This window comes from Ipomoea triloba, chromosome 11, assembly GCF_003576645.1.
Source record: "Ipomoea triloba cultivar NCNSP0323 chromosome 11, ASM357664v1".
Taxonomy (NCBI): Eukaryota; Viridiplantae; Streptophyta; class Magnoliopsida; order Solanales; family Convolvulaceae; genus Ipomoea; species Ipomoea triloba.
In genome coordinates this window covers 8,812,973-8,837,494 of record NC_044926.1, presented here as the reverse complement: position 1 = coordinate 8,837,494, position 24,522 = coordinate 8,812,973, and the positions used below count along the sequence as shown (strand labels likewise).

General features: G+C 36.2%; 3 protein-coding genes across 11 annotated transcripts in view; 1 reads left to right on the top strand and 2 right to left on the bottom strand.

The window, feature by feature from the left end:
* The window catches only part of LOC115997449 (TPR repeat-containing thioredoxin TDX), a 5,692-nt gene extending 4,079 nt beyond the window's left edge, over nt 1-1,613 (bottom strand). Inside the window, exons 1-2 of one of the 3 annotated variants that reach the window (XM_031237002.1) lie at nt 1,450-1,613; nt 1,304-1,337 (exon numbers count right to left, since the gene is read on the bottom strand). In XM_031237002.1, coding sequence (XP_031092862.1) covers nt 1,304-1,337; nt 1,450-1,565 — 150 coding nt within the window. In that variant the 5' untranslated portion in view covers nt 1,566-1,613. The remainder of the gene's footprint in view (nt 1-1,303; nt 1,338-1,449) is intronic. The other 2 variants (XM_031237004.1, XM_031237005.1) reach the window with 2 other exon arrangements.
* A 1,265-nt stretch (nt 1,614-2,878) lies between these two features.
* Nucleotides 2,879-3,880, top strand: LOC115995875. Its single transcript, XM_031235022.1, has one exon. The coding sequence runs from the start codon at nt 2,879-2,881 to the stop codon at nt 3,878-3,880; it is 1,002 nt and encodes a 333-aa protein (XP_031090882.1).
* Nucleotides 3,881-9,444: 5,564 nt separating this feature from the next.
* LOC115997113 (protein TIFY 6B-like) lies at nt 9,445-16,241 on the bottom strand. Of its 7 annotated transcripts, none has more exons than XM_031236611.1 (8): nt 15,951-16,240; nt 15,069-15,155; nt 14,672-14,817; nt 14,370-14,530; nt 14,161-14,251; nt 10,626-10,857; nt 10,465-10,522; nt 9,445-9,952 (listed from the first exon to the last, which is right to left on the bottom strand). In XM_031236611.1, exons 3-8 carry the CDS (start codon nt 14,795-14,797, stop codon nt 9,832-9,834), a joined length of 789 nt encoding a protein of 262 aa, XP_031092471.1. In that variant the 5' UTR covers nt 14,798-14,817; nt 15,069-15,155; nt 15,951-16,240; the 3' UTR covers nt 9,445-9,831. The 7 variants fall into 7 exon arrangements, with proteins under 7 accessions (XP_031092471.1, XP_031092469.1, XP_031092472.1 ...); XM_031236609.1 differs by having other exon boundaries at nt 15,069-15,151; XM_031236612.1 differs by having other exon boundaries at nt 14,672-14,814; nt 15,069-15,151.
* Between the last annotated feature and the right edge of the window lie 8,281 nt (nt 16,242-24,522).

Genomic DNA, 24,522 nt, shown 5'->3' with positions numbered 1-24,522 from the left:
AAAAAAAAAAAAAAAAAAAAAAAAAAAAAAAAAAAAAAAAAAAAAAAAACTCCAATGCTTTCACTAACTAGTAAGAAGTAAAGATTGAATGGCCTGAAGGGTGGCCAAGTAGTAGAAAGATACAATGCTTTTTTATATAATATGTTTGATACAGAGATTACAATGGAGCCCAGTATTTATAGGCTCATTCAAATAAGTTAAAAGACTCCTAGATAAGCTAAAAGCATCCTAGAGATATATAAAGAGAGTTTACATATATATCACATTCTCTTTCTTCATACTCCCCTTCACCAGTCACCACAACCTAATCTCTACTTGCAATTTACTCTGTCCATGAGTCCATCATGAGAATTTGAACATACCTTCTTGTATTTAAGGCCCTACCAAGAGCCAAAGTCAGTTCACCAAGACTTTCACATAAGATCCACAGAGTTTGCAACCTCTGATTCTAGTTCCCTTTAGTCCCCATATTCATAATTTCATAGCCTCATATTCTCAACCCCATTTATTTATTTATTTTAAATTATACACTCTGTAGACAAATATCCAAAATTGAGCCTAACACCAAACCACTTTTCCAACCTAGTTCACCAGATAGCAACAGATACCTCAATGGAACAGGCTCAAGAAGTCTACTTATACTACTTTTTACCGGAGCTCCATTCTCACACGTTATCCAACTCTGATATCATGTTACAAGTGTACTTGTGTTTAGCTAAGCCTCAATAATCCCAGAATACTCAAGTGTTAGTGATTGATTATATATAAGGTAAAGCTTCTTTCAAGAGCAACATTCAAAACCTGCATATATATCTGAATAAACATAAACACTCATATAAAAGCTGGCTAATTAATCATTAAGGAAAAGGGTCTTTCAAGAACAAAATCCCTAATACTTGAACACAATCCTGTGACAGTAATGTAGGACATGGTTTGGTCATTCGTAAAGGGTGGAGCTGTCTTTAGTCTGGTGCTGTCAAACTACATTGTTGCCTACTCCAAAGGAAATTGAAATTTTAAAAAAAATAAAATAAAATCCTCATTTTCAAAGTGTAATTATAGTCGCTTCCTAACATACCTGATACCCCACACTGTAACCCTGGCATATAATAAGCAAGCTTATATTAATTGCTCCAATTAACTAGCTTTTCAGCTAATAAACTTCAATTTTTCAATTAACTAGCTTTTTTCAGCTAATAAATTTTCAGTTTTCACCAAAGAAGAAACAGATAAAAATGGTTTCATTGAAGCAAATTAGAAGTGAATAGCAGCAAAAGTCGAAGATAGAAAAACGGAAGCTTACTGTTTTGACCTTCGGAGGAATTCGAGCTCCCAAGCTGAAAATGAATTTTTACCCGATATATGTAACTAATTTTACAGTGAACGCTTGCTGAAAAAAAATCAGAGAATAAGAAAAGCTAACCAGGAATAGCACAGAAAAAGTAGTACCTTTCGAGATAGCTCCTGAAAAAGGAAAGTGAAGGAGTGTGTAGAATCGAAGGGTTAGCTTTGCAGTGATCAACGAAGTACTTTAGCTCTTCCAGCCTCCTTGCATCCATGTCCATCTCTCTCTCTCTCTCTCTCTCTCTCTCTCTCTCAAGGGTTTTTCTATACATAAATATATTTTCATTTCACGGAGTCATGAAAAACAGGGAAAACCTGTTGAATCGGCAAAAATTAAAAAATAAATTAAATTAAATTATTTTGTATCTCAATTAAAAATATTTAAAAAGACACAGAAAGAGAAAATGAAGAATAAAGTTAAATAAATAGATGTATGTACTTACGTCTTGCTTCGGTGTTTGCCTCCGTCTGTTCGAAAGTTCATGGCCATGCAGCAGACAGGTGACGAGGTGGTTCGCCTCTCCGATCGCTGGGCGGACATGGTGCTGGAAGACGAAGCGCTCGAACTTGAGCCTGTGGGGGAGAATGTCGGGGAGGTTGACGAGAGTGCGACGTGGGTTGTCGTCGGCCGTTTCTTGACTTCTAAACTCGTGAAAATTGAATTCATGCGTCAAGTAATGGCTTCCGTATGGCAACCAGTAAAGGGTGTTCAGATTTCAGAAGTCCAGCCAAACCTGTTCATGTTCGTGTTCTTCCATGAATCTGATATGCAGTACGTGCTTGAGGAGGGTCCATGGTCGTTTGACAACAACACTCTCGTGTGCAGGCAGGTACGTGATGGTATGCTCCCGGGTGAGGTTGCGCTCAACTCGGTCGATATGTGGGTGCAAGTTCATGAACTCCCAATCGGGTATACGTCCGATGTTGTCCTCAAGCAGGTGGGCAATTTTCTTGGTTCGTTTATTCGTTGTGACGACAGGTTCGTGGGTGTTCCGTGGCGTACGTTTTATAGAGTTCGGGTGGCTATTCCGGTCGACCGTCCTATTAAACAGCGCATGAGATTGATTAAGCGAGACAAGACTAGCTGTTGGGTGTCATTCAAGTATGAGAGGCTCCATACTTACTGCTTCTTCTGTGGTATGCTTGGGCATTCGCATAAATTTTGTCTTGGTGCACGGGAGTCGGTGTTGACAGTCGAACATTACCCGTTCGGCCCTGAACTGCGCGCGGGAGCAGGACGTGGAGGCCCTAGGGCGGTTGGCGATCCTTGGTTGGTACCCCTGACGGGTGTTGCACGGGCTGGGGCTGCGTCCGGCATCGCGGCGGCCACGGCTCCTGGAGTCAGTTCACGTATGGAGCCAGCTGGGCAGCATGCGGTCGAGAAGGATGTCGTGGCGGTGGCTAAGCGGCGTCGTGAGACGCCTAGTCCGAGTGGTCGACGGGAAAGAGGTAACAATGGTGGCGACGTGGCAATGACAGACGTGCCAAAAAACTTGTTCAAGGCGGGCACTGGTTCCCAGTCCCGCCCGTCATCATGAGTACTATTAGTTGGAACTGTCGTGGCTTGGGCAATCCACGCACAGTTCGCGAAGCTGTGGACTTAGTGTCCAAGAAGAAGCCTGATTTTCTTTTTCTTATGGAGACCAAGGTTGCACGTACTCATGCTGAGTGTTTACGTGTTAAGCTTGGTTTTGAAGATCTTTTTTACATTGACAGTGTTGGATTGAGTGGTGGTTTAGCTTTGTTTTGGAGGAGGAATTGTACGGCAAGGCTGTTGAGCTTTTCGAAGAATCATATTGATGTGGAGGTCACTATTGCTAATTCTGAGTGCTGGCGTATGACGTGTTATTATGGTTTCCCAGAGCGAAATAGAAGGAGTGAATCATGGGAGCTGCTTCGCTCTCTTGCAACGACTTCAGATTTGCCTTGGGTGATTATTGGGGACTTTAATGACCTTCTCTTTCAGCATGAGAAAAGAGGAGGTAATCCTCACCCAGATGCTCTCCTTCGCGGTTTTGGAGAAACGGTAGATGATTGTGGTCTGTCTCAACTCCCGTTGAGAGGGTACCAGTTCACTTGGGATAGAGGAAAGGGTACTATGGATTGGATGGAAGAGAAGTTAGATAAAGTTTTAGCTGATCATAGGTGGAGGGGGCTGCAGGAAGGGGCCGTCGTGGAAAACTTATTGACTCGCACTTCTGATCATTCTGCTTTGTTCCTGAAACTTGCTAGTGCGGTTGTGCGTAGTAGTGGTGAACGTAGAGGTTTCAAGTTTGAGATGGCTTGGCTACTCGATGAGGGCTGCAAGGGTGTAGTAGAACATGCCTGGCAGGAGGGGAGGCCCGGTGGTCTATTACATTGTTTACGCCACTGTGGAAAAAGGCTGCACCGATGGGGTGGTGATCGTTTCCATAACTTTGGCAAGCAGCTGAAGCAGCTCCGTGACGCCCAGTATAAACTCAGGGGCCTGCGAGATCCTATGTCTCTTGCTGAGTTTTCACGCATTGAAAATCACATAGCCCAGTTTGAGGCTTAGGAGGATGTCTTTTGGAGGCAGCGAGCGAAGCAGCACTGGCTCCAGGGGGCTGATGCTAATACCAGGTTTTATCACAGGTACGCCTCTGCTCGTAAGAAGAAAAATTATCTGTCTAGATTAAAGAATGATGCGGGTGTATGGGTAGAAGGTGATTCTCTGAGGCCTGTAATTAAGAGCTATTTTGATAATATTTTCTTGTCAACTGGTTCGCTAGTTGAGGAGTCGTTCTTCAATTCCATAGCCCCTCGTCTGTCCTAGACTGATAATGAGTCGTTGATGCGTCCTTTTGAGGACTCTGAAGTTAAGGAAGTTCTATTTTCAATGTTCCCGGATAAGGCCCCCAGGCCTGATGGGATGAACCCGGGGTTCTATCATCACTACTGGGATGTTGTTGGAAGGGATGTATCGGATTTTGTGATTAATTGTTTGAATACCTGCTCCTTTCCGGAGGGTCTTAATGCTACAAATGTTGTCTTAATCCCTAAGAAGGAGGTCCCCGAGCAAGTGTCAGATTTAAGACCTATTGCATTATGTAATGTGGTCTACAAGATCATGGCAAAGATCTTAGCAAACAGGATGAAGCCTTTGTTAAACAGTATCATATCTGAATCACAGAGTGCCTTCATCCCGGACAGGCTTATAACAGATAACATCCTGGTTGCTGCGGAGGTTGGACATTATCTAAACAGGAAGCAGGCTGGCTTGGTTGGTTGGGGGGCCTTGAAGTTAGACATGGCAAAGGCATACGACCGGATGGAATGGCCTTTTCTAAGAAGAATGTTACAGGCTATGGGGTTTGATGCCAACTGGGTTGAGTTGATTATGTTATGTGTCTCCACAGTCTCTTATAGTTTTCTGATCAATGGTTCACCATCCGTAAATGTTGTGCCATCACGAGGCTTGCGCCAAGGAGACCCCCTATCCCCGTATTTATTTATTATTTGTGCTGAAGGGCTTTCACTGTTGCTTCAAAAAGGTCAGGTGGAGGGGTCTATTCGAGGACTGAGAGTAGCCAGGGGAGCCCCCCCAATCTCCCATTTGTTTTTTGCAGATGACAATTTTTTGTTCTTTAGAGCCAATTCCAAGAGGCAGGAGCGATTAAACAATGTTTGGATGTGTATGAGAAAATGTCTGGGCAGGCTGTAAACTATCATAAATCTAGTGTTTGCTTTAGCAGAAACACTCAGACCCAGCATAGGGAGGAAGTGGTGGCATTACTTGGAGTTTCCCAGGCACCAAATTTTGGGAAATATCTGGGGCTTCCAGCGTTTGTAGGCAGGAACAGGAGGCAAGCTTTTGCTTATATTGAGGATAAGATCAAGCAACGAATTCTGTCTTGGAACAAGAGACTACTCTCGCAGGCAGGGAAAGAGATCTTGTTGAAAAGTGTAGCTCAGGCCATGCCTACCTTCTCAATGAGTGTGTTTCTATTGCCTGAGTCAGTGTGCTCTTCTATTGAGAGAACCATGAATCGATATTGGTGGGGTTCTGGGACTGTGGCAGAAAGGATAATACACTGGAAAGCTTGGGACCGTTTATGTCTACCCAAGAAGTTTGGGGGATTGGGTTTCAAAGATCTACGTGCTTTTAATTTGGCTATGCTAGGCAAACAGGCATTGCGGTTCCTCACAAGGCCAAACTCTCTTGTTGCAAGAATTTATAAAGCAAGGTATTATCCTAGATCCTCCTTTATTGATGCTTCAGTAGGTAGTTGCCCAAGTTACTGCTGGCGTAGTATCATGGCAGCTCATGGTTTAATTTGTAATGGCGTGAGGCGTAGAATTGGAGATGGGAAGGATACATTAATTTGGGGCCACCCCTGGCTTCCGGATGATCCATCCCCAATGATCCACACACCTATGCCTGAGCATCTAAATGGTTCTGTAGTGGCTGGTTTGATTGATAATGGTACTTGGGATTTTTCCATATTAAATGTTATTTTCATCCCTGAGGATGTGGAGCGTATTACTAGGGTGCCAATCTCACCATTCTACGAGGATTCGTGGTTTTGGTATGGTGACCCGAGGGGATGCTATTCAGTGAAGGCCGGGTACCGTACGATTGTGGGTGATTATAATGTTGTTCAGGGAGATTTTGATCGGTGGATCACATTGTGGAAAATCAAAATTCCACCAAAGTGGAAAACCTTTCTATGGAGAGCCTTAACAGATACACTCCCTGTCACTACCAATTTAATTTTGAGGAGGGTAGATGTTGCTATTGAATGCCCAAAGTGTGGGCTGGTTCACGAAACCATTATGCATGCATTGGTAACGTGTGATTTCGCACAACGTGTGTGGAATGAATCAACTTTGACTATTCCATCTGTTGAGGGTGTTTCATTCACTATGTGGCTCTCATGTCTTATGCGTGACTTCACAGACGAACAGGTTCAGCTGGCTGCGACAATTCTCTATCATCTATGGCGAGCAAGGAACTCAGCTGTGTGGGATGGGTATCTCCCTCGGCCAAGGGCGGTCAAGGCAGCAGCAGTCACGACGCTCCATGCTTGGCGATCAGTGCACTGCGCCGCTGCCGGCACCGACGACACATCCCATACAACGAACGTTGCACCACCCCACCAGCAACCGACGGCATTGCGATGCTATTTCGACGCCAACTTCTTCACCTCCTCCATGAAAGCCGCTTTCGGTGTAAAGAGGCCCTCTCGTGGATTCATGGCAGAGGTCTTCCATCCATTGTTTTCCATACAGACTGTGCGCAACTATGCTCTTTACTCTCACCAGCAGCTTCTATTCGTTCGCACGCAGGCTTTGCCATTGAGGCGTGTAGGACCTATATTTCCTCGTTTAATAATTGTGTTTTTGTCTCAATTTCTAGAACAGTTAATGTCATAGCACATACTCTTGCGGCTTCGGCCCACTCGCATAACACTACTTTGTATTGGGACTCTGTCCCTCCCGATTCCGTTTCTGCTCTTTTGGTTTAATCAAATTGATTATCCGTTTTCAAAAAAATAGATGTATGTACTGTTTCAAAAAAAAAAAAGATTTATGTACTAAATTAAAAATGCATTTCATTCGATCATTAAACACTTCAAAATTGTACAATTTTTATTTCTAATTTGTATGTTCCAACCAGATTGAAAAATATTATTATGTGGACCCGGATCTAAAATACACAATTTACATACTGAATATTAATAATTTATATATTGAATGTTCACAATTTACACACTGGATGTTCACATTTATATTGTGAACATTTAGTATGTAAATTGTTACAAGGTGGATACGGACGGGTCCATGGTATAACTATTGTAGTCTAGTAGTGGTATAACTTATAAGTAGCTTGAAAAAAAAAAAGTCGTGGTTTAAGTAGGCAAATTATGTTGTGGACCCAGGTCCACCTTGCAAGGTGGACCTGGGTCCAAAACTACGTCGTTTTTGTCTTCTTTTTTTTTTAATTAGTAAACATATTGTTGAATATAGAGTTGTCCAAAAATGTGTGAATGTAGAGATTTCAAAGTGTGAATGTATAGTGTAGAAATCGTGAATGTAGATTTATGATTGTGTGAATGTAGAGTTGCCCAGAAATGTGTGAATGTGGAGGTTTCAAATTGTGAATATGGAATATAGAAATCGTGAATGTAGAGTTATGCATGTGTGAATCTGTAATAGAGTTAAGAAGTTCTAGCAGCTTGTAGCCCTGTAATGTGTGAATGTGGAGTTCTCAAGTTGTGAATGTGGAGTATAGGACCTGTGAATATAGAGTTTTGAATGTGTGAATGTGGAGTTTACAAATTGTGAATGTAGAGTATAGTGTATGTGAATGTAGAGTATAGTTACTAAACATATAATCCTGTAATGTGTGAATGTGGAGTTTACAAATTGTAAATGTAGAGTATAGTGTATATGAATGTAGAGTATAATGTATGTGAATGTAGACCCAGGTCCACCTTGCAAGGTGGATCTGGATCCACGGCATAACAACCCGGTTTAAGTATGATAGTTATATGATTGTTGTTGTATTTAAAATAATAAATAAACCAAATCAAATTTGTCCACTTAACTTTACATTTTAAAAAATTACTTTAAAAAATTACTCTTTTTATGTCCTAAATTGTACAAAAGATTTGAGTGAAATCCATTTTTGGTCCTACATTTATTGTGGGTTTGACACATTTAGTCACCTTTTATTAATTCTGTCACATTTTGTCCAGACTTAATAAAAGTTGGACAATTTTAGTCCACTTTCCAAATTGACGTTAAACCACCATCAATACCACATAAATTAATATCCACAAATAGTATCAAGTGAGCCATATAAGGCAGGACCTCACCATAGCTAAGCCCTTAGTGAACGGCGTTCCCCACAATACGTCTGTCACCTCCGCCCGATAAGCGGGCATTACCACAATAGAAACAGATCTAGAACTTTAAGTGTATACACTCCCTATTGGGATTCCAAGCCCAACGGGTTAGTTACTATCTCTTACACCCAAGATACGTTTTTACTAGGTGTCTAAAATCCACTAGAGCCAAAAAGGCTCACAAATCTCAAATCAATAGTGTCACAATAAGTTCCTACACTGTTCCACAACCAGCATAATGATCTCAAAGAAGGATTCAACAACAAGATACAGATCTCTCAATCAAAGGATACATAAATATATAGGATTCCAAGAGAATACATATACAAAGTAGAACAAACAACGGTAGTAACTCAAACTCAATCCAAGATTAAGAATTCCAATAGAATCATATCAAGTTCAAGGAATTGATGCAAAAACATAACGGGGTAACAGATGCTCAATAGAGTCAAGAATATCAAAAAGAACGCATAGATTTTCAATACTCACAAATTATAGAGATTGTGTATATTATTTTATATGGTTGTTATGCATGATTTTAGATAAGGAATTTATGCTAGGTTTGGATTTCTTTTTTATGTACTCTCCTTGTTCGTGTGAAGTTCTTTCTCCATCTTGCTTTGAATTTTTTTTCTTCTACGTTTCTTTTATTCAACCATGGAGTCAAGTTCATTTTTGCGTTTTTTAATTGGCTATTGCTTGAGTATAATATTGTTTGTATTTGCGATTGACATATGTGTAGTTTTTGTTGGTAATGTATTGGTGTGCACTATGGCCTGCGTAGGTGTGCATTTACACTGTCATTCCTCGTTGGATTTTCGCCGTATGTGTGCACGTCGTCGTGACCTAGTGCGCACTTTGTGTTCATGTGATATATGTGTGCATTGTAAACTTGGCGTGCGTGCACTATAATACATATGCGTGCTCATTTGCTTATAGTGATGCATGATGTGTATGTGTACATTTTAATGTAAGCGTGTGCACTGTGCAATTTTAGAGTGCACATAGTGTAATGTATGAGTGTGCCGTGTGTGCATATGATTTTAGTGACATTCCACAGTGCACACGATTTTGTGCATGAGTGCACACTCTCCCAGAATACAATACAAAACAATATAGGAGAGCAATTTAGTGCCACTGGAACCACAAGGTCCTTGACACTATGAAATGTCTTCTAGTGTTTCTTAAAGAATTCAAATTTTATCCAAAAATAGAAGAAGAAGAAGAAAAGTTTTGACCCATAAAGTAATATGATACAGAGTGTCATTTAATAATAATTTTAGAATGCACTTTACAGACTAATAATACAAGAGCAAGATGGTGTTAGCTACAATATACAAATTGCCAAGTGCCAGCACCAATATATCTGGTTCAGAAAGCAACACCACATTACAGTTAGTACAGTACATGAAAATTTTTACAGACAGAAGTGATAGTGGGGTGGGGTTGAGAAGTTCTGCAACACAATTGGAACCCACAAAAATAAAGGACCAGCTTCATATATCTATCAGATATCTAGAGCTTAGGTCATCAACAATACAATGGTTACAGCTAAAGGAGCCCTTCAACCAGTATTAATGAAGGGGCTGGGCTGTTTTACGCGCTTTCAGTCTCCAAACTAATTTGCAGCGCCCAGGGGAAACGAGCTCAATGAATTTGCGGGATAAGTTATGCTGGCAGATCCAAGACTGTCGCATTCCGGAGAGTGCTTGTTTGCATAAGGAGATGCTCTGATTACCCTGCATGCAGAAATCGAACACATTGAAGTTGAGTGGGGGGCTCTGGTGCCTAAGATTGGACTATAATGTACATGGACCAAACCACGCTTAAAGACTGAATCCAATCAATTAGCTAGTCTAGCGCATGGCCTTATAAACTATATGTTCTCTCTTACCATATTTTCAATCTGGGACTTAACAATTTCTGTAATTAACCAGAGTAGCATGCCAATATGGCAATATGGATGGACTGTTAAGAAGAAAATTTGTATCCAAAAAAAAAAAAAAAAAAAAAAAAAAAAAGAGCAAGGAGGGTGAAGTTATCAGGTTTCTATCTTCCAACAGGTCAGTAAAAACAGTGTTCATAACGATCATCTCAAGTAGTTGCTACTTGCTAACTTGCTATTTCCTTATTGAAAATTTTCCTGGTCAGTAGAAATCTCAAACAATGGCAATACTAGAAAAGCATCCTTAAAATATTGTAAAGATCAGTATTTTGTTCTAGATGAAACCCACAAAATATTGACAATTACCTTTCCTTGCGCTTCTCAAGGAACCGAGCCAAAGAAGCCTTGCGAGCTAGAGGCACTGCTACAATAGAAGAAATTGGAAATTATTATGGCAATATATATGTGTGTGTGTGTCCACTGAAAACAAAAAAGGATCAGATGCAATCCAGAGCGTTAAAACGAACCTGATGGAGCTTCCTGAGAGCTACCCGATCCTGCAGCAGACTGTGGAATGGTGTAGGGTGTTATAGAAATGGGACATGAAAAACACGCTGCTCTGATATTGTCTCGATTTACAGCAAAACCGTCAATGATGGGAAGCCTTGGTAAAACCGCTCCTTGAGCTGGAGAAGCAGCAGGTTTTGGGCCAAAAGCGTTAGGAGTCCCATTCCCCGCCAACAACATAATAGCTTGAGCCTAAGTAACACACTCACTCATATTAAGCCCTTGTAAAATTGATAATCGTGAATCTTGAATGTACGAAGCCTTAAGATTCTACTTAATTTTAGAACAGATTATCTTATCCTTTAATTAGTTTGATTTAAACATAAAGAGATAAAAGATAAAGAAAGTAAAACCAGGACACAGCAAATGATTATGCAGTTCGGAGTCAAATCTCCTACGTCTACGGGGCACCCACGACAGCCCAATCCACTAGATGTTTGCCAAGATTACAGGGAGATGAAATGCTAAACATACACAAGGTCCAACACCTACTACATCAACATTCATGAAAAATAATCTTCAAAACATCTTCACGTGATTGGATTCGTGCAGCCTCAACACGCTGAATCAGAACCAGATCATGAACAAAGAACCGAAAAGGAAAACCACGAATTCTGCTTGAACAGTGTTATAAAAATTCTTAGCTCAAAGTGTCTCGTAAAACTCAATAGGAAAGTTGCCAAATGAAGCTTCATAATCCTTCCTTTAAATAGCATGCCACGTAACAAACTTCCTCCCTTGAATAATACTGTCCACACATTTAAACCAAACCCATAAAACTTGGAAAACCAAATCAGCTTTTTGTTGTGATCCATGAGCTTTGAACACGTCACCCACTAACAAAATAAAATAAAATAAAATAATCCTAAGGTTTTGTTAAATAATAAAGACAATACTAATGTGCATTATATTTTGCAATTATTTGACAAAACCTAACATACAAATATACCTTGGGCCAAACAAAGATAACAACATATTTTATTATAAAAAGCCACAGGTATATTTGTTTACAGTCAAAGCCTAGACACAAGCAAGACATGTTTCAAAGCTCATTATACCAAAAGATCATCCTTGAAAAACCAAAATCCATTTTCAGCTTTGTCAGATCATAACAAGACAGTCTATTCAATCACACTTATATAAAACCAATTATATTAACCAAAAACCATGCTGAGATAACAGCCAAGACAAAGTAGGAATCAAATATACTAAGCAAGATCAAACGAAATTATTACCAATAAAAGCAGTCCAACTGCAATATCATATCACTGCTTCGGGATCAAAATCTTTTGCACACTGTCCAGAATATTGGTCCGTATTCACCATGGCTTGTTCCCGAATTCTATACAAACTTACAGGAGGATGCTGATGATTCTGGTTCTGTTCACTATCATGAGATTTTTATTCGCAACAAATGGTACTCCATCAGCCCAGCGTCGATCAACAAGTACCTCAATCGTCCCTCTTCTGATTATTCGATCTCTATGAGCCTCAATTCACTAGCGGGTATTCTCACGCACAATCGGGTAGTTGAGTGGCCTAAAACCGGTCTTCAGTCTCAGAATTTAACAGCCGTGTACTCTGTTCTCTTGCGATTGGCCGCTACAAATTGGTTACCATCCGTCAATGCCAATCTAGTGTATGAAAAGATGGGACATCTACTCTACAAAATTCAAAATAAGCTTGATGTTGATCTTGGCTCGGTTATATTCTCACATATCATGACTTTTACCAAGAGGAAGAAAGAAGCCAAGGTCTATCTCCCATACCCAAGTCTTATTTATGGCGTTCTGACTACTCAAGGTTTTACACCGTATGATCATGAACCGATTCTGGAAAATGAGCATTTTTATCGTGTTGATCTGCGTCTGGCTCAGGGCCATCATCATGATGATCGTGCTACTCTCAACGCCTCTGCTCCAGCTCCGAGATCTTCCACTGCTGCACTCTCTATCCCTATGCCTCTTCCAGCGGTGATTATGCACCGGCAGATGGCCAGCTCCATTGAAGCCTCTCTGGAACTCCTTCGGACGTCAATTGCTGCGCAATAGGATGTTGCTGCTGGTTTAGAGCGTACTCTGCTTGATCATTACCGTGAAATTGCACGCTTGGAGGCTAGACATGCTGCGATTATTGCTACTCAGGCTCGTACTGCTGGTTCTACTTCTGATTCTGATCTAGATGGCGATGATTCTGACTCCGGTTCCCCGGCAGCCCATTAGATGTTTTGCCCTTTGTCAGTTATTTGCCAAAACAGGGGGAAAAAGTTGGTATTGCTAAACATAGGGGGAGTAATAATGTTTGTTTGGTTTTGGTTGATGACTGCTATGGTTGGTTTTGGTTGATGACTGCTACTGATGTTGATGTTTTTGTTGAACTGCTTTTATTGGTAATAATTTTGTTTGCTCTTGCTTAGTATATTTGATTCCTACTTTGTCTTGGCTGTTATCTCAGCATGGTTTTTGGTTAATATAATTGGTTTTATATATATGATGGCTTCGTGTTTCTGCGTATAAGTGTGGTTGAATAGACTGTCTTGTTATGATCTGACAAAGCTGAAAATGGGTTTTGGTTTTTCAAGGATGATCTTTTGGTATAATGAGCTTTGAAACATGTCTTGCTTGTGTCTAGGCTTTAACTGTAAACAAATATACCTGTGGCTTTTTATAATAAAATATGTTGTTATCTTTGTTTGGCCCAAGGTATATTTGTATGTTAGGTTTTGTCAAATAATTGCCAAAGGGGGAGTTTGTAAGTGCAAAATATAATGCACATTAGTATTGACTTTATTATTTAACAAAACCTTAGGTTGACGTGTTCAAAGCTCCTGAATCCCATCAAAGACTGGTTTGTTTTTATCAAGATTTATGGGTTTGTTTTAAAATGAGTGGACATTGTCTTTTCAAGGGAGAATTTCAAGCAATTGGTTGAGAAAGGTTGTTACGTGGGTTTCTATTTAAAGGAAGGTTTATGAAGTTTCATTTGGCAAGTTTTACAAGTGAGATTTTCGAGACCCATTAAGCTAAAGAGTTTCCTAACGCTGTTCTAGCAATATCTGTGTTCTTTCTACTCGGTTCCTTATTCATTGGCTGGTGCTGATTCAGCGTGTTGAGGTTGCACGAATCCAATCACTTCAAGATGTTTTGAAGATTGTTTGATGAATGTTGATGTAGTAGGTTTTGGACCTTTGTGCATGTTTAGCATTTCATCTCCCTGTAATCTTGGCAAACATCTAGTGGATTGGGCTGTCGTGAGTGCCCCGCAGACGTAGGAGATTTGGCTCCGAACTGCGTAATCATTTGATGTGTCCTGGTTTTATTTTTTTTATCTTTTATCTTTTTATGTTTAAATCAAACTAATTAAAGGTTAAGATAATCTGTTTTAAAATCAAGTAGAACTTTAGGGTTTCGTACCACGATTTAACAATTTCACCTTGTATTACCAATTACCAAATTCACAGAAACTCTAGCTCCTTGAGAGAATTCGAGGATTTACCTTTTCGGGAGATATATTGGAGTAAACAGACACCGAACCAGCATAAAATATGGTCAACTGAGCAGGAGCATTCGAGGCATGAGAATCATTCCTACAGAACGGATCCAATTCAACTCAGCCACTACTTATGTGTACGTGTGTGCATTACTGCATCGAAACATTGTGTACTAGTACACGAGGATAGAGTATTATTGTGTCCAAAGACATACCGTAATTCAGTAGTGCCCACTACAGCACCACTAGCAGGAACCACAGACACGGGATTCTGAACAAAACCGAGCTGCTGGTTCTGTCCAGAAGGAGAAATAAACGAGTGCTGAACCGAGTGTGCATAATGGATTCCCCCCAGTTTCTCAAGAACCATATTTTTCTGCAATTCAAACGAGCAAGAACTAATGAAAATTAAGGAATATATTTAGGAGTGTTAAGCTAAAAGATTTAAAACCCCAACCAATTAGACCAGAACATACTCTTTCTACTGATAATATAAGGCCATAAACTTTCAGTATACCTGTGGAACTCCTGAATATGGTTTCAGACTATAATCAACAGTTTCTGCACTTGTTATGATTACTGGTCCAGTTGATGCATGGTAGTGAAGAGGAGCAGACATCTTGTTTGACAATGATCGTCGCATTGTGGAACTTTGGACTGCTACTGATAATACATCAAAAGAAAATGTCACCACTTTAGCTACATCTCATGTTATGCTGAAACTTGACATTCTAAGACATATGCAAAGCCAATCTTTACACTCCCATAACACAAACCAATTGATTTAATTACCCATGAGTTAATAATTAAAAGAGATGTTGGTGCAGTGCAATTAAATTTTCTCATTTTTTTAGTTTAAAAAAAAAAACCATAATGGAATATATTAAAAGGAAAAATAACATATTTGGACTTACTTATAACTAAAATGACCAATCCCTATTTCAGCTTTCACTACTTGAGGGTGTGCATCGGCTAAATCCACCATGTGAGTTGTGACCTAACTGACAAAAGGACTACAATAAGGTAAACCAACCTAGATTTGCTCATAATTTATCAACTCAAATCAAAAAGATCAATAAATCACTCTTGTTGGAAGTCAAATTTGTAAACTTCTAATTACCATGGGACCAAATATGTCCCCCTTATTTTCCCATAATAAATTATTGCAGATTTAAAGGAATAAAAAAGCACATGAAAATCCTAGCCACTGTTTGGATGACTAATAAATAAAAATGACTAGGATGGGGACTAATAAAAAATTAGCCACTGTTTATTATTATCCATTTGAATTATTTGCACTTGACGTCGTGAACAAGACTATATTAGATGGGGAGTAAGTTTTTTTTTTTTTTGAAGAGTAGATGGGGAGTAAGTTAATATTTTTTTTTTTAAACAAAAAACTACACTGTAGTTGTCAAGCACCAACCACATAGGCATAGCACCTAAAAAAACTGTTGCGCCAAAGAAAAAGCACACATTCATTAAAGAGTTGTTTGGCAACCAAAGAAAATCTTGATTAATTAGCTTCTTCCTCACAGGAAAAACCACCAGTCTAGAATTCCAATATCCCATCAACCGACAACCAAAACACTGATTGAGGTCTATTCACAAACACAATGATCGCAGGTTTAGTCGGACAGTTTAACCTCTGATGAGCTTCAAGTTTCAAGCTTGAACTAAGCTTTTTACAGCTACCCATCCAATCGCCAAATTCAAGAAACAAGAAATAATATAAAACCCAAAAAACAAAAACAAAAACAAAAAGGAGAAAATTAAAGAAAAGGCAGGAGGCATACCTGGATCTGTTGGTTCTTCAGGAATCTCCTGTTTTACAGTCAAGCCCATGAAATCTCTCTCCATTTCTCCACCAATAATATATTATCAACTCCGGCTTCAAAGAAAGAATCTTGAGAACGGAAAACGCAGAAGGAAAAAAAAAAACAAAAACAATCTTCCGGGGATAAAGTTGGGTGCTTTTTGAGAGATTTGGCGGTTGTGTGGCAAGTTGCGACGGCGGAGACTCGGAGAGTGGTATTGGTTGCGGTTTTGTGGAGTGAATGAAATGGCGACAGAAATGTAGCGTTAACGAAATGAAAGCCACCAAATGAGATTAAGGGTGCGTTTGGTTAATGGGAATCGGAATCCGAATATCAAATACTTGATAATGGTAATGGGTTTTGGTCAAAGTATTTAGCATGTTTGGTAGTTTGGTGGAACGAGAATGATTATTAATAGTTGAGGAAGAGAGATGAAACCCTTATTTAATAAGGGTATGAGTTTCTTATTAATGGGACATTCCAAACCCATAGTAACATTTACAAAACCTATCAACCAAACACAAACAATCACTTTCATACTCATTCCCTATGCCTAAACCCACCAACCAAACACACCTTAAATCATTCCCTGTAATTAAAGCAGAAAGCGACTTCTCCAGATTCCAGCACGTGATGTAATCATCTCCAGCATAGTTTACTGTGTATATTTTGATTTTTTTTTTTTTGAAAACATATATTTTGATTAATTTGGAAAATAAAATAAATCACTCCCTAACTTTTTTATTATTTCTCATTAGTCATTTCTTCATTATTTACTCTCTTTTTTTAACTTGGTAATTGCCTATCAAGTGTCAAACTCGCCAATTGACCTTGTGGTATAGTGGCACCCTATATAGAAACGGGTAGATTTGAGTTTCAGTGGAGGTGATGCTGACTCTTTGTGCTTCAGTAGGTTGATAAGGTAGTGATGTACAGATTACTACATTGTAACAAGGTCGGTAGTACTAAAAAAAGTGTCAAACTCAATTTATGCATTGAAACATTAATGTCAAAGATAGTATTGTTAGAGCAGGTTGATCCGCCCCCACCGCGAGCCTAATTTCTAGCGGACTTTTGTAGGTCGGTCCGCGAGCTAGGATTCATACAATCTTAATTCGTCCACACGGGTTACCGGGCCCTGTGGTCCGGTCCGTGGGCTTTTGGTTTTGCTATTCATGTGTACACAACACACATTTGTATATATACATGGTGTACATATATTTTTTATTTAAAAAAATAGCCCGAGCGGGCTAGGCCCACTAAACTCGCTCTTTCGTGGGTCATCTTTTTTGTAGTCTTAACTCGCCCCGCCACGGGGTGTGTGCAGGTCAGTCTGCATGCTTTGGCCCACTTTAACAATACTAATCAAAGATGACAAAATTGTTTCAAATCAGTCATAAAATAATAGTATGTTTTTGCATCATAAAAAATGAAAAAATTGTTATAAACTATTTGTATTGAGTTTTATAATACCAAATATGCTAGGAATTTATGTCCCTAACTCTTTTATATTTTCTATAATTATTGTGAGTTTCTCTTGTGCCTAAAAAAATATGTATATTTTTTATTTACATTTTGACCATATCAAATTGCTTAAGTGGTCAATTTTATTTATTTTTTTTTTGGTCAAAACACCATTTAGAATACAAAAGTCTAATATATTATATATACTAATATAATATATTTAATTATGTATAGCCACAGCCCACAAGGCATTCCATGTTAACCAGTTATATTAATGCTATATACTTAGGTTAGATTTGCCGGTAATTGAAATACCTTTAAAATAAAAATAATTAATTTTAAGAATTATAAGTATTTAAAAAATTTATAGAGATAATTATATTGATGTTGCATGATTTCAAGATAAGTTTTATGATTTTTTTTTTAAAAATGTAAATTATAATTTTAGTTTCGATTATATTAGTTATGTCCTTTATTTGTTGGTCTTGATGTTGTTATTATTATTATTATTACTACTACTACTATTACTACTACTACTACTACTACTACTACTACTATTATTATTATTATTATTATTATTATTATTATCCACTAAAGGTGCCTTAGTTTAAATTTTGTATCCTTTCATTTTCTGATGGAACAAGTCAGAAGTTTTCACATGCAATGCATGTGACAAAATTTAAGTTTGTTTGGAGCTGACTACCTGGCTTCGTTTGGAGCTTTTCATGTTGATGATCAGAGAAGATTTCAAGTGTGTCCTATTGTTGGTGAGGAGGCATACTATGACGACTTGGCCCATGTCACTTGGGCGCGTAGAGTGGAGGAGCATGTTTAAGTCTAGCTCCTGGGGTCCCTCTCCCTTTCAGATAAAAAAAATAAAATTTAAGTTTTTTTTTTTTTTTTTTTTTTTAGAGAGAGGAGGGGGGTAGGGGAAGTTGGATAGTGCTTTCTTTTTTCTTTTTTCTTTTTTATTTTATTGAATTTAATTAGATTCAATTGCTCTGATTTTGGGTTTATGCCTTGCTTTTTCGGCTTGAATACCTGGGATAGATTCAATATATTCTTCAGTTAGATTTGGTTTATTTGAATAATCTCAAAAGCAGCAAAGAGTCACATTATGCCTTGTTTGGTAATTAACAGTTAACGATGAGCGGATTATGTTAGCGATTTTTACTAGCAAATTATTTTAACATTTTGTAGAGATATGTTAATTAAAATTAGTTATTTATGATGAATAGATTAGCCGCTAATATGTCAAAAAGACATATATGGACATGTATATATTTTATAAAAATAATTCATTAATTAATAATAATAATTGTTAATTATATAATAATTTGTAATTATAAAAAATAGAAAATGCACGTATTTAAACACAAAAAATAAAAATTCTCAGTTATTAAATATATAATGTTTTATATAATAATTTTTAAATAATAATTTATTATTATTATTTAAAGTTCTATTCATATAATATAATTATTAAAAAAAAAAGTTGAAAAATACTGTGCGATGTGGGCAATTGGGCATCCCAAAGATGGAGCTCCCCGTTATGGCTGTGCTCATACGCACAAGTGCACAACAATGTTGTCCCACGCAAATTATACTATGACTAAGGTTAATCTTGCATTGTCAATATTAGTCTAAAATAATAATCAGATTATATATCTTTAATTAACTTAGTATATAATTGTAAATAAACGGAATGTACATAATATACGTTAACTGCAGACAATCAGATACATAATATGTTAGTTGTAATAGACACATAATTTATTAACAGATATACATAATATATTAAGTGAATCTTAATCCACAATATAACAACTAGTCCTCCCATATTTGGGAGTTCAAGCATCGGGAGAATGATAGCATTTAGGGGGTGTTCGGTTCAAGTTATACAACATAATCAAGGGAATGTGACATTCCAAAACATGTATTCCTATTTTAGTACATGTTATCTTACTTTCCTATTGGAATATAACATTTCCCAATAAATGTGACATACCCTCCACATTAGATTTTGAATGGAATGTGATTTCCTTACCTTTCTTAGGTTATCTACGATTATCTTAAATATTTACAAATTTTGAAGGGAGTGGATCAGGTGTAAATATATCTTTCCGTGTAGTTAACACACAAAGACGCATGATAATTACTTATTTGTCTATATTTTTACCCCTTTCACTAAGTCATTTTGCTTATATATGGATCATTTCAAATTTCATGAGATTATGACTAAATTGTGTTATTTTGCAAGAAATTTGATTTGGAAAGCTTTTAAAGCAAAGATGACGCATTTTGGATGCATTAGGTGTCAATGGGAGCCAATGAGATAAAGAAGTGAGGGAAAAGTGGAGCAAAAAATCAAAGAGTTTTAATTCCTAGTATCATGGCAACATCTCGGTAATTGGACCATATCTGAATATCCAAATGAGGTGATTCTTACTTCATTGAAAAACATACTTAAACGACTACCACTCTTATGAAGACATCAAATTATAGATCGAAAGGGAAAATGGTCAAAAGACCAAAGAGTTGTAATTCCCGCTAAACATGTCAAAAATATTGCAAACAACCACAAAAGAAAGAAAAAGCGCAAAATAGAGAAGCGATAGTTGTATACGCGGATGAAGAATCGGAGAAGAAAATAGAGGAGAGATGAAATTAGGACTTTAAATTTTGACTTCAAAGAGTCAAATATATAGTCCAAGTAGGATAATAAAAAACAAGATACGGAGTATATAAATACACATGGCATCTTAATCAGTGGAAACTTGTTGTTAACCTACTAAAAATATTAATTGCTATTTTTTCAGATTCATAGATGAATTTGAAGTTTATTTAAGTTCAGTGACTTAATTGTTATTCTTAAAATAGTTCAATGACATATTTGTACAATTTTCTTTATTTTTATTTCTAAATCAAACGTGATGGGCAGAATGTAAAAAACAGATTGGAAAGTACATTTACACGTGAGCATACAATTAAACATTATTGTGTACAATGTACTGACACGTAGCACAACACGTGAGCATTCTTGTTGAATCTTGCGTTAGTTCACGTGGAATGCTAGCGTGACTGAATAGTTCTGACAGGCCTTCGCAATTAAGCAAATCTATCTAGCCAGGTGGCGCTTTTGGATTCGACCTCGTCCATGTGCTATGCCACCGACAAAATGTTCTGTCAGCCCGCTCTTTCGCACGTTTTATATGTTTTTGTTTTTTAAACTACTTTTCCCAATAGGCCCCTTCTTTCAACCCAAATGTCCAATCCTGATTAACTTTAAAATAAGTACAGTAGTTTAAAATATTGAAACTTCACAGAGTTCTCTTCTAGTTTATCTAAAGGATTAAAATTTTATTTTTTAAGTACAAATTATGAATAATATAAATTGAATTCAATGTTTAGAAAAAGAAAATATATTGAGATGGTCATATTTAATTATATATTTTAAAAATTTTATTTTTGAATGATGATGGAAATTCTTAGTCATTACCGAATATATGTAATAGATAAACCCCGCCTTATGACTCTAGGCTGCACATGACCAATGTTATGATTACCAAGTCAACAATCTGACCGGGTTTGTCACATTTAACTATGTTCTTTTAATTTTCTCATAATATTATTAACATTTATTTGCTTTTCATAATTAACCATGCATCTATTTAAATTTATATCAGTCCACCTATAACAAATAGGATTATTACGTAATCTCATCATTCAAGCTTCTTAGTTATTACCATGACATGTAATTTATCTCTCTCTTATTTTTCTTTAATTGAATGATAAAGCATATTGTTATGTCAAATCTTTAAGACTTCAAATGATACTTATCTTTGTACATGTTTCTCATTGCCCTAGTGTCAATCCATAAAAACTCATCACCCTGCATCCTACAAATTTTATAAATCATGGTAATAAAACTTTCAACATAATTTATTGCACGAATTTCATTTGTATATTTGTCGTTTCTTTGGCCTTGTTGAGTTTTTTTTTCTTTTTTTTTTAGCCGCAGGGAAGGGGGGGGGGGGTCATTTTTTAAAATGGAGACCACAACAAACTCAAAAATAATTGACTTTACCTCTTTTTTACTTTTTTTTTCGATACGGGGAAGGGAAACGTTTTAAGATATGAGTGTATTGTACTATTTTAAACTTTAAATATAAATTTTACAATAATTTAGATTTATAAATTAATGTTATTGATGTTGTCGTTATTATTGTTAATTTTTTGAGGTTCAATTATCAATAATGTTATAATAGTAATAAAAATTTCGTAATAATTCAAATAAAAAAAAAAACTAAACAAAAAAGTAGTTAGTAATTAAATCAACATAATAGTTAATACAATTATCTTTTTAAAAAAAAATTCATAATACTCTAAGAATGACATTTGACTGCTACCAAAAAAATAGAGGCAATGCTATCACAAATAATTGTCTTAAGCAAAAAAGAAAATAGAGGCAATATCAGCGCATCACGTTGGCTTTGAAGCATGTGCATAGTAGTGGCATGTTGTAGGCACGGTTCAGTTATTCCCATTTGTCTCTATCTATTAGTGGGGAGGTATATGAAGGGACAAATCACTGGATTGAGGAATGAAAGCTCGAAGACAAGGAGAATCAGGCTTTTCCAAAGAATTACTGCATCTTTCCCACTCCCTTTGATTATCTATAATATACCGTTCTAATAAGAGCCAATAAAATTAGATCCCTAGCGGAACTACAAAATGTTAGTATAATTGTTTATTAAAATGAATGGTTCATATTATTTTGACTTTATTAATTTTTCTTTTATGATTTTTCTTCTTTACCTTTCATTATATTATTTTCTTCCCTTAAATATCCTTAAATTCCATTAGTATAAACTTTAGTAACGGAGTGTTCCGTTAATTACTTATTATTCTTAACTTACTCATTAATTTTTATAAGAACACAACCAGATTAGTCGTTATACTGTGGACCATGCACCATGGCTAATACTACAATTGTATTGAATGGATACTGCAGTTGTGTTGAAAGGGAACTACAGTTGCGCGTAACAGAGGCCGTTTAATTTCATCCGTCTGGAACTGCAGTTGTGTCGAAGTGATACTGCAGTTGTGTTGAACGGATACTGCAGTTGTGTTGAACGGATACTGCAGTTGTGTTGAACTGATACTGCAGTGTGTTGAACGGATGAAACGATCTTTGTTCCGCGCAACTGCAGTTCCCTTTCAACACAACTGCAGTATCCGTTCAACACAACTACAGTATTAGCCATGATCATGGTCCACAGTATAATTTGCGCAACCAGAGTTGGCATAATTGTTAAACATATACCATGAATATGTTAAGGATTAATATTTGATGCACCGCCGGTGTATAGATGCTATACACCGTACCGGCGGTGAAAGAGAAGATGACACATCATTAAAAAAAAAGTCAATATTTACCGAACCCTTTTTTGCAAAATATTTAAGACTTATATTTTATTAGGAAACTCTTTATTTCTAGTTAACAAAATATATCTACTTTCCTAAACATATTTATTTTTCGAGTACTTTCTATCTAATTTCTTAAATATTTTTATTAGATACATTATTAATTAAATTAACAAATGTTAATTATATATATATATATATATATATATATATATATATATATATATATATATATATATATATATATTAATAAAAATGTTTAATTTCTTTGTTACGTTCACATACAGTAATAATTTTTTTATTTTCTAATTTGTAATTTAAAAGTAATTCACCGTTGAATCTATAATGAGAATTTCTAATAAATAATTCTATTAATATTTAATTTAGTATTAAAATATAAAATTTATATACATAGAAACTACATTAAAAAAATATTACTGGACACAAAAATGAAATTTAAAGATTATAAAAAAAGGTTATAGAAAATAAGTAAAGAAAAATGATTTTTATTTGAAACCAAGAAAAATGAATTTGTTTAACCAATAAATAATAAACATGCATGACAAGTAAATTGAAAACATTGGGGTATATAATTTGTATACACCATATGGTGGTGAGGACTTCAACGGTCTGTAACTAAGCAATTTTCTAAATTTGAAAAACAAAACATAATTTAAAAAAAAAAAAACTTCATATTAGATTCAACGGTCTGACTTCCAACTATGAACTTTATCACCTAAGCTACTACTAATTTGATTCTCTAATGAATCTAGTTTAATTTTTAAACATATAAAATTTTTACTTCAAAATGATTTATTTTTAAATTACAAATAAAATATTACTGTGAATGTAACAAAAAAATTAAACATTTTTAATATATATATATATATATATATATATATATATATATATATATATATATATATATAAAATTACCATTTGTCAATTTAATTAATAATTTATCTAATAAAAATATTTAGGAAATTAGATAGAAAATAATTAAGTAATAAATATGTTTAGGAAAGTAGATATATTTTGTTAACTATAAATAAAGAGTTTCTAATAATATATAAGTCTTATATATTTTGCAAAAAAGGGTTCGGTCAATATTGACTTTTTTTTTAATGATGTGTCATCTTCTCATTCACTGCCGGTGTATAGCATCTATACATTGGCGGTGCATCAAATATTAATCCATACATTTATATATAAAAAAGAAGAAGCTATTTTCCCTATAATTTTATCTCAAATGTTTATAATTTGACATGATACTATTTATAAGATTTTAAAAAATTATTGTGTAAATATAAAGTTTCCATATAATTTTGGTTTTTAAGGTTTTTTTCTTTAAATAAATTTTGTTTCACTTGGTGGATCGCTATTATCTTTTGGTGCTTTTTTTTTTTTGTTTTTTTTTTTTGTTTTTTTTGAAGGTAAACGTAACTATTCCATTAATTCATAACATAAAACGTTTACATAAACGATCAATGAAATGGTAAACAATTCCTTACAGTCAGACATAGAAACAACTTTTCTAACTATAGAAAACTTGAATCGCAGACTGTTTCATAACTAGAAAGCTATGTTCCTTTAGGGAGCTTAAAGCTTCATCAAAGATCTGGGTCTTCGTCATCATTCTTTTTTGCCCGCCCAGGATAAG